The following is an 11,490-nucleotide window of genomic DNA, read 5'->3' on the forward strand; positions in this document are numbered from 1 at the left end:
ACGACCACTACTCGTAATCATACGCCATCTGTAGATACGACCATTACTCGTAATCATACGCCATTTGTAGGTACGACCACTACTCGTAATCATACGCCATCTGTAGATACGACCACTCCTCGTAATCATACGCCATCTGTAGATACGACCACTATTCGTAATCATACGTGATCTGTAGAATTTATGGGAAATAAACTTCAAACTTTTTAGTTACCATATCGAGTCAAATGTAAGTAGAAATATAAATTTACAATAATTCACTATTCGCAATAACATAATCTAGCCTTCTATTTCCATTAAACTCCGTTCTAAACCGTGAAATCAGATATTTTTGTAGGACCAACATTTCGCGGTTTGTCGACAATACACAATTTCGTGATTAAATAAATCAGTGAATTACGAGACTCACACGGAAATTTGCTTGATATCAAACTTGTAATTACTTGGTTGACCTATGAATTCTTGAGTAAAGATTACTCGCGCAATCAACGGTATTAAAAACCCACTTAAAGTAAGATTTCACAGTATGTTCAAACCAGTGTACAGTAAGAACTCGTTTTGTCTAGATATTGACACCTTATCTCTCCGGCCGAGGCAATAATGAACGGAATTTTTAAGGGTGAAAGAAACGGGGTATAAAATAAATGTGTAATAGTCAGAATTAATTAAAATTCGTAACGCTTTTCGTAATTAGTAATGACATTTAAAAGTTACTACACACAACATTTGAAAAATAATAGTCTTCTAATGATATTCTTTAAATCTATGATATTATTTTTAGCAACAGATACTGTGTGATGAAGAAAGTTACCTGCTTCGTCATTGTAGGCCTTTAGGATAGCCTTTCTGTCTTGAGTAATGTCAGCACTGAACACAAGGCGACATTTATCTAGAAAAAAACATATTGTCAGCTATCATTCTGCCTGCATTGTACCTACAGTGTTTGTTTTATTATAAATCGAAGTTCAAAAGTAAAATAGCGGAACATCTTTATGTAGTGATATAGTAGAAATATTATTCCACAGGGTCAGCACATTAGGACAAAAGTAGAAATCAAATTGATAATGGGATGTCAGACAAAAGATAAAGAATGGTGAACGAATACCAAAAACGAACAAGGTTGTTCCCAAAGGAGTTCCAAAGAAAAACAATGTTGTTTTCAAACTTTCTGAAGATAAGGTTAACTTTTATTAGTGAATCAGACATTAAATATGATACATACACTGGACAACCAGGAGAGCCACACCAATGTTTTTTCGTACTTGACTGATATCCATGTTCCGATAACTGCATTGAACATGTGTGAATGTAAATGCTGGTAGAAATGAAAATGCTCTAAAATTTCCGTTTACGATATTTTCACACCTTACAGTTATATCTTAAGTGGGGCCAAGGTATGTTTAAAAGAAAATTCAATCATTTGTTTACTTTTGATGTTAAAAACTCGAAAAATCAAGCTTAAATAGCTTAATCCTGACATGGATGATTTATTTATAAAATCATAAAAAATTACTAAAGGACGCTTTTCAGTGATTTTTTTTTTGTCGCAGTGAAAAATTTACAAAAGAAGATGAAATGAAATTAAATAAAACTAACATATAGTCGACAGTATTGAGACAGCATGTACATATACATTTAAATAATCTACGTCATATGCTTAACGAATGGATGGCAACCTAAACCTATTAATTGAAACATTACCTACGTTTTAGACATTACGAAGGTATATCAGAATGTACATATTAAGTTTAGCATTAACCTACGTTATAGGCATCACGAATGTACATGTATATAACTGAAATAAACCTTTTTAATTAAATACTTGATCATTTAATTCATCAAATACCCAGTGTTGTGATTGCAAGCACATGATTCCAAACCTATAATGATGTTATAAAGTGGTACCTGTCATGATGGTAGAGATCATCCTGAGAGTGTTCACCTGGTCATCATACGATAAGTTGATAATGCTTCCAATCCACAAAATCAATTTCGCACCTTCGATACGTCTTTAATAGATCAAATACATTTTAAGATACATGCATCTTCTAAAAGGAGTGTTTATCATAATTTGTTTTCAAACATCAAAACAACAAATACATATATAATGTAGAATTTGGCAATGCATTCAAGCAAGCTGCATCAAATCTTAACAACATGAAACCAGGACATTAATCGCATACAAACCTCAATTTAGAATGCAAGACTCACTTTAGTTGATCTATTCCTTGTACGTAATCTGCAGCTATAGGATGGACTACAAGCGAATCGTCGTATTCTTCCGACAACTCCTTTACTGCTTTCAACAGAAAATCTGAAAATGAAGTCGGGAAAAGTTAATAGAAATCTGCATTAATATATTTTACCAAGAATCTTACAGCATGAACCTGTCTGATTGAATTACACTGGTCACATGACCGGGAAATAAACCATCGTGTCAACTGACGCACTCAATTTTCATTCAAAATGACAAGGTGACAACAACATCGGCGTGGAACCATATACTTATAGTCATATTCACTGCTTTGTTATTGTTCTATCTCGGTATACTTATAAATGTATGAATTCTATAAAAAATGTAACAGCAACTGAAACCTGACGTTCTGGAAGGCGCGAGTTACACTACCGGCGTCGAGGGTAACTTGCGTTGGATCTTTAAACAGAGTCTAAATAAGTGTCTATTTAGGGACAGACCTTGACAAATTATATGCGTAAAAACGTTTGAAGGTGAAATATTATTATATAAAGAACTAAAGGAGACATGCCTTTTAGAGACCAAAACACTAATTTTAACGATATCCAGGAATGTTTAATAAGGGCATTCAACAAACCTCCAGAAATGTCTATAGGATAAAACGTCAGCGCTTTTTGCCTTTTCAGCAACTCATCTATAAGGATCTTAGTTTTAAAACAGTTTCCGCTTCCGAGGTCAACCAAGGTCAGGTCGTATGGAACATTCGGTATGATATCCTAACAAAACAAAGAAATAATACAGTCATACACTTGTGCTTGCTTACTGGTGGTAATGTCAGTGTTTACACAATCTGAATATCAGTAGTTAATTATACTTAATATGTCACAGCGGCATCAAAAATGTGATATCGTGCTATGAATTAACTGAATTTTCCAATTCATTAGAAGTTTAACTTTATAATATAATATTATTTAGCTAAATATGGGAGTGTATAAATCTGTTGAGCATATTAAAAATATGATTCCCTTAAATCTTAATTAATCCCGTTGCTCCCCCATTCTTATATACATTTCTATTTATTTTTGTATAATTGCAATTTTTATTCCCAATCATTGGAGATACTTTCTATACACCTCTACCCAAACTATTTTATAACTGTGGTCGCTTGAAAATCATTAGTACTTTTCCATCTCGTAGTAAAACAAACCGACTCTGGTATTGAGTTGAATTTGTTTGCTTCTAAATCTACACTTATCAGATGTTGCATCATTATCGAGGAATAGTTTCCGATGTCTGATCATTACCGAGGAATAGTTTGCGATGTCTTAAAACATTCGGGTCGCCTATACTATTTGACTTAAAGATTTAATCTCAACACAAAGACGAGTGAAACACATTTAGAAGTAAATCCTTTCTGGGCGTCTGAATTCTGAACCTGTCGATGCCGTTTATTTTCATTTGACTTCAGGTTTTTGAATTTATTATATTAAAAATAATTTAAAAAAGTGAGACACAGCTGACCAAGTAAGCGGATAAGTAAGCACGTACCTGCACACTGTGTTCCAGAACAGATATAGTACTCCTTGTCAAATAGTAATCCTGATTTATTTTGCCACTTTCATGCTGAAGTCTCGACCCGACATTGTCGTAGTTGTACCAGAAGGGAATGTACTTAGGACTTGATGTAAGCCCTGCCACTAAGCTTTGTTTGAGGTGGTCTGCCATTTTCTAATACAATACAATACCAAATAAAAAAAAACCTCATTCGAAGTAATAAATTCAAATAGGAGTAAATATGTACTGAGACACAAAAGAATTGCAACACCGATATGTAACTCATTATCGTTATTTTGACCAGAAATAACTTGTCCGAAATAACGATATTTAGAATGGTGACCTTATGTTAATCGAAATAACGATACTTGGCAGGGCGCAATATGTCGGATAACTAAACAGCGACATAATATTTTCGTTATTTGGCGTACTTTGTATACAATATTTAGCGAGGCTAAACGACGATATATATTGTTGGCGTTTCGATGGAAAATCACACAATTGCGCTCATCAGCCACAGTACGAAATTTAAGTAAGATTATGCAAGACAATAGATTGTTGCTAGTACCAAAAGATCGATCGTCCGAACATGCGTGTAAGGCTCGTACATTTGTGTACACCCCTGCAGGTCGGAGACCAAGACAAGATTGCACGTGCTGCTATCCACTGCATGCATCGTAAGCGACAGACGCGACCAAAGTAAATCTGCTGCACCCATTGCAATAGTTTTGAATCGTTACATTTCTCTCTAATTCTAACTACCTTTTGATTCATAGCGTCTTCCTTGGCAATACCTAACTTTTGGCTTGAGTGTTTAACGTTCGCCCAGGTGAGGAAGACAATGGGTACTGTTCTCAGGCCAGGACATACAAAAGTCGTTAAAAATGGTAGTTGGTATTCCTTGCTTAACGTTCAGCTTTAAGGGAAATGGAAACAACTGGTCCCCCCGGTGTCAGTATAATTTGACCGTTCCCCCGGTGTCAGTATAATGGTGTTTCAGTGAGAAAGCATTATAAAGTCGGTATCAGTTCCGCGCTATCACAAGAAAGCAATAACAACAAGACATCCTGCCTCTAGCACTTTATAAACAAAATCATGTTGTTAGTACATATTGTATTTTGAGATCACATGTTTAACATACAGGCCAAGAGGGCCTATATCGCTCACGTGGAAATGTTTGCAAAATTGAAGTTGAAATAGCCAGATGTTGCTGTACATGTATTACATGGTTAGTCAGGGGTGATATTTATATACAAATGGACAAAATCCTCTCATTCCTAGAGGAAGAGGAGGATTTTGAAGAATTTGCTATGTTAACACAATTTGGCCCGTCACTCTGCTGCCAAGGGGGTCAAACCCGCCGTTGATACAAAATTAGTTCCCCTTTACCCAAGGATGCTTTGGACCAAATATGTCATTCCTACAGAAGAATAAGTATTTTAAAGAATTTGCTAAATTACCCCTATTGGGCTCCACCCCTATTGGACAACAGGGGGGCACATTCACTGGTTTTACAAAATGTGATTTCCCTTCCCCATATGATGCTATATCCTTTTTCATTCGTTGTGATGAAGGTATTTCAAAATACCTTCATCCCAACGAAAGAAAAGGGATATTAAAGCTATTCCTCTGTATCTGTTATTGGGCCCGCTTCTCTGCCCCCAGAAAATCAGGCCAACCGTTTATACAATATTGGTTCCCATTCACCAAAGGATGCTACATACCCAATTTGGACAAAATCCTGTCATTCCTACAGAAGAAGAAGGATGTTAAAGGTTTTACCACTATTTCCCCTATTCAGCCCCGCCAAGGGGGGCCACACCCACCATATCTACAAATTTGATTTCCCTTCCAAATATGATGCTACTGTTCAATTTTGGTCAAAAACCCTTAATCCCAACGGAAGAAGAAAGAAATTAAAGCTTTCCCTCTATATCCCTTATTTGGCCCCGCCTCTCTGGCCCCAGCGGGGTCAGACCCACCGTTTATATAAAATTGCTACCATTTCATCCAAGGAAGCTTCATAACAAATTTGGACTAAAACGTTCCTACAGAAGAAGAAGGACTTTGAAGAATTTGCTATGTTTCCCCTATTAGGCCCCGCCCCTCTGCTCAAAGGGGGGAAACACCCACCATTTATACAAAATTGAGTCCCCTTGGCCCAAAAAACTACTTGGCCGTTCAGGACTAATAGCGTGTTAAAGGAAAATCGGACCAGGTGAGCTAATCAAAATCGGATTTCAATTGTTTCTCAAACCAATTTCTTTCTTTAATGACATCCATTGATATGAAGCAGGCGTAATATGTTTCTTGACATTTTGTAAATGACAATAGTGTTTAACAACATTGGAATTTAGTGATGGAAAATATCCTTTTTTTTCTATGCACCATTGGACTTCTAAAATGTGTTTATAACTCATATCGAATCCATCAATAATTCGTGTATCTCTATGTGTCCTTTGTTCTCTTTCATTTGTGTTTTGTTCTTCTTATTGTTATTTTAATAATCTAATACCAATTAAAAAAGGTCAAAGCTATGTTCGTTCTCTGTAAACGGCTGGTTAAATATATATTGTTATTAGCATAGCTCAAGTGCCTAATATAAAGTGATTTGATGAAGGGTTAAAAGGAAGGGATAATTTAAATATGGAATTTCATATCTAGGATGGAACCTATTCAACTAATTAACCATGTTTCAGTCTGTACAAAGACTGAGGTCTGTGCTCTCCTTATTGTTATTCACATGAAAAAAACAGCAGGTTGGCTTGTTAATGGTACATATAAGGGATGACTAGATGTAAGGCATTTTAATGCCTTTTTTAATCTTGCCAGCTTTATTAATTAAAAAAAATAAAATAAAAATACTCCTAATACATTTTTTTTATAGCATTTGATGAATAAAATATGTTCTACTTATACGAAATGTATAACACCATCAAATCATCGACCCGTACATGTTTTATGACCAACCCGGGGGAATTGAATCGTGCTAGGCCTCCTTTCTATTTCACCGCAGTGGTAACCAGGCACCAAGCTGCCGTCTACGTGAACAATAGGCTTCTCGGCTAGGCTGTGTGCATCGAAGCAAGCGACTTCTCCCGGTTTTTTGTATTGGGTTAAACGTCCTATTTACAGCTTATGTCAGTTATGGACGTTTCTTCCTGTGTTTAATGTGTGCGTGCATGTGTTTTTGTGCTGGAGACAGGGTATGTTGGTTTTTATGCATCCTGACGAAAACGCGGATGTGATGCCTTCTTTAGAATACTACCTCACTGAATCATATTAAAGACAACAAGCACAGTATCCCACCCGGTAGTTTCATACTGACAACGGGTAAAACAGTTTTTGCCATTACTCTAATGCTGAACGTTAAGCAAGGAATAACAACTAACATTTCTTAAATACTTTGTTATGACTCGGCAAGAAAAGGAACAACCAGATTAAATATTCTTCAAATAAACCTGACCCGGTACATGAGAAACAGTTAAAATCCCNACCCCCCCCACCCCTCACCACCACACACACACATATATATAAACCACCCAACGGATTATGATGAAAAAGACTTCGAGCGCTTGCTTAGCAAGCCCTTTGTTGGTTGGATATTGTCTATTTGTACCATATCAATGACTGTATTTGATGTGCATTTTGTATCTATGTCTAGTCCATTAACAATTTATAATATCCTAGTTCGTCAATTTAATGAAATATGCGTATCAAAGTCAAAAACAAACCGTTGATGTCACATCTGATCAATATGTTATGTTTGCTTCTATAGTGTCTAGATTAAACATACAGTATTTCATACTCGATATATCCTGCTGTATGTGCTTTTCGTTCCCTAAATGTCATAGATTTATCCTTGTGTTGGTATTATTACCCATCTTTTGAATAAATCCCCTACATATATGTTGATATTAAAAACTGTATATTTCATAATTGTGTTCATGACATTCAGTATTAACATGCCTTAATACCATAATTTGTACATACCTTGCTCGTATTCAATTCCAAACACGACCATCCACGCGGTGAATGTTTCTAATTTGTGTACGTGCCATTTTGTGGTTGGACTGAATCATTCAGTCCTCCATATATAGCTGTATATATCATATTTCTGATATCAGTGTATCTATATTCTTTGTCATTCAAATTAATCTAGTGACATCATAATAACTTAATATTTATCGATCTTGATCATGATCAGTTAGGTGTAAAATGTTATATGCTCGTTTTCATGGCAGGTGTTTAAATGCGTAGTATGGCAGGTATGTATATATCAATAACTAGTCTAGTTAAGGAATTACCTCATAAATGAAAGCGCACAGATACGGCCTACTGCTCTGACTTTTATTCGTGACGATCTGAGTGTATTCTTTGTATTTAATGAAGGCGTTAATTGTACTTATTTTTTGTAAACAAAGTATAGATATATGGTAATGTTGGGATTCGGTTGATATTTCAACATCGATGATCAGATATAATCGGTTAGTGTCAACCAATCGATTTTTCTATTATTATTCGGTAAGCCTACCGTTTACATAATCCTTAAAAAAATGTTCCTTTTTTTAACAATAGCATGGCTTTTCCTGTTTTTAATACTACTAATCAAATTTCAACTTAGTAGTTCCGTATCTTTATTTTTTATTATACCATTTCAACGTAACAATCTTTATTGATGAACAGTTATAATTTATATTTTTGCAATTAATTATGTTTAAATAGCATGATTGGTAAAAAGTTATAGTTAAGAGTAAAATGACATAGAACTCCCGCTCTTAGTGAAAATGAAAGTAGAACTTGCACTTCTGGTTTTGAAACAATCATCGATGTTGACATCTCATAATCGATTGTCGGGAATCGGTTGCCTTTCCAATTAGATATCGATTATAATCGATCATCGGGACAACACTAATATATGGTAATAAAGATAATTGCATAATTTGTTTATGGGGGAGGAGCGTGACCCTCACCTATTGTCAAGGTCACAGGGGTGAAACATATTAAAAACTGTTAAACAACTTCTTCTCAATAACCAAAAGGCATAGGGTGAATGATGTTTTGCCAGTATAATGCTTGGGTGAAGGGCTACCAAGCTTGTTTAAACGAATGACCTTCACCCATTTCTAAAGTCACAGGGGTCAAACATATTAAAAACGTTTAAAGAACTTCTCAATAACCAAGAGGCCAAGGATGATGATATTTGGCCAGTAACATGCTAGGATAAAGTGCTATCAACTGTGTTCAAATACATTATCTTCACCCACTTTCAAGGTCACTGGGGTCAAATAAGTTTAAAACCTTTAAACAACTTCTTTCAATAACCAAAAGCCCTAGGATGATGATATTTCGTCAGTGGCATGTTGGGATGAAGGGCTACCAAGTTTGTGCAAATAAATGACCTTCACCCATTTTCAAGGTCTCAGGGGTCAACTATGTTTAAAAAACTTTAAACAACTTCTTCTCAATAACAAAGAGGCCTAGGATGATGATATTTAACCAGTAGCATGCTGAGTTAAAGTGCAACCAAGTTTGTTCTAACGAATGACCTTGACGTATATTCATGGTCGCAAGGATCAAATATGTTTAAACCTTTAAATTTCTTCTCCTGAATTAACAAGAGGCCTAGGGTTATGCTTTTTGGCCAGTAAGATGCTTGGATGAACGGCTACCAAGTTTGTTCAAATTAATGGCCTTCACTCACATTCAAGGTCACGGGTCAAATATGCCAATACAAACTTTTAAACAACTTCTTCTGAATAACCTCGAAGCCAAGAATGTTAATATTTGACCAGTAGCATGCTTGGTTGAAGGGCTACCAAGTTGTTGAAATGAATGACCCTGACATTTTTCGATGTCACAGGGGTCAAATATATTTAAAACATTTAAACTACCTCTTCTGAATAACCAAGAGGTCCATAATTTTTATATTTGAACATAATCATGCTTGGATGATGATAATGTATACATTATAGCCATGATATTACAGTTTGATACTTTGACATTTTTAACCCTGTATCATCCCCAGGGGCTGAGGGGCTGAGGGGCTGAACCCAAAAGGGGTCATATAGTCAGAAATTCCAACAGTCATCTGTTCCAGACTGAGATAGGCTGGAAACCAATACTCGTCAAAGATTGAAAGATCTTGAGTTGCTTTTTCAAAATTGTGAATTCCATGACCCCCAGACTTCATGTTTGCCCCTTGGGTGGGGGCTATGCTTACTATACGTTATATAAGAAAATGATACTTTTGGATATGTTTGGTTCATTTTCAATTGGAAAGTATTCAAACTTGACAGCCATTATAACTATGAAATGACGGTTTGATACTTTGACAGTTTGGGCCCGGATTTTAAAGGTTTTACAACTATTTCCCCTATTTGGCCCCGCCCCTCTGCCTACAGGGGTGCCACACCCACCGTTTATACACAATTAAGTCCCCTTGGCCCAAGGATGATCCAGGCGAAATTAGGATAAAATCCCTTGATGCCAACGGTAGAAGAAGGATTTCAAATGTTTTTACCTCTATTTTCACTATTGGGCCCCGCAACTCTGCCCCAAGGGGGTTCAAACCCACAGTTTATACAAAATTTAGTCCCCTTCACCCAAGGATGCTGCTGACTAAATTTGGTCAAAACCTGCTCAGTCATTCATGACTTTTAGCGTTTTTTAGGAAAACTTGACGGACGACGGACACCGCGCCATGGCATAAGCTCACCTGTACTTCGGACCAGGTGAGCTAAAAGCTGAGTCCCCTTGGCCTAAGGATGCTCCAGACCAAATTTGTTCCAAATCTACTGGGCCGTTCAGGACAAGCGTTTTAAAGGAAGAGTTGACGGACGCCGTGCCATGACATACGCTCGCTTGCCCTTGGCCGGGGGGGGGGGGGGGGGGGGGGGGGGGGCGAGCTAATAAAACCGAATAAATCAGGATTTCCCAAAAAGGATTTACATGCTCTTTCATTGTCATTACTCACTCCTTAGCAATGCATTTGGTACCAGCCATTGTGAGGTAATGCTCAGTGTTATACAATACATTGGATTACAAGAAGCCAATGGCTTCGTTGATTCGAGTTGATTGTATTTGTTCTTATCTATGAACTTCACGTTCCAAACATGTGTGAATGAAAATCATCTGCTATTTCACTGACTTGCATGATATCGTTTTCATTAAATTGAACTTTGCGACATAAACCCTGTGTTGATCAAAACATTATGTTGAGCAAAGTTATATAATTATGAAGATTTGTATTTTGTCGCCATTCAACAGATATCAGTTTCTGACACGACTGTTATCGACATACTATGTTAAAGATTTAGCAAGAAACAGCATGTATTTGAATTGTCAGTCTATTTTAAAGAACAATATCATACATATGCCTTATTATCTTTTACTGATGAAGAAATAACCTTTAATCTCTTGCTATATCTGGGAATACCTTTAGTGACATAGTTCCTGGGAGCTATCCCTAAGATCTTATTTGCGATTAGCGATACAGGCACTCTTGGTTTCTTGTGTTCTGTTTGTTCTAAGACAGCACATCGACAACATAGCTGAAATTGACATTGAAGGAAATTGAATTGAAAGTCACTCTCTTTTAAGTATTGACTATTCTTTGTAAATGTACGCATTTCACATTCACCAAAGCTTGCCTACATGACTGCCAAACTTTCACTGAGCACTAAACAACAGTAGACCTGTGATTTGTTGACGGTCTAGTTGCTTTTCTAAGACTTCTTTCT

General features: G+C 36.3%; 1 protein-coding gene across 1 annotated transcript; it reads right to left on the reverse strand.

The window, feature by feature from the left end:
- Window positions 1–713: 713 nt before the first annotated feature.
- LOC110453369 (histidine N-alpha-methyltransferase-like) lies at window positions 714–7,803 on the reverse strand. The gene is made up of 6 exons (XM_021502283.1): window positions 7,742–7,803; window positions 3,743–3,922; window positions 2,832–2,970; window positions 2,212–2,314; window positions 1,906–2,009; window positions 714–889 (listed from the first exon to the last, which is right to left on the reverse strand). Exons 2-6 carry the CDS (start codon window positions 3,917–3,919, stop codon window positions 714–716), a joined length of 699 nt encoding a protein of 232 aa, XP_021357958.1. The 5' UTR covers window positions 3,920–3,922; window positions 7,742–7,803.
- Between the last annotated feature and the right edge of the window lie 3,687 nt (window positions 7,804–11,490).

Source organism: Mizuhopecten yessoensis, unplaced genomic scaffold, assembly GCF_002113885.1.
Source record: "Mizuhopecten yessoensis strain PY_sf001 unplaced genomic scaffold, ASM211388v2 scaffold7283, whole genome shotgun sequence".
Lineage (NCBI taxonomy): Eukaryota > Metazoa > Mollusca > Bivalvia > Pectinida > Pectinidae > Mizuhopecten > Mizuhopecten yessoensis.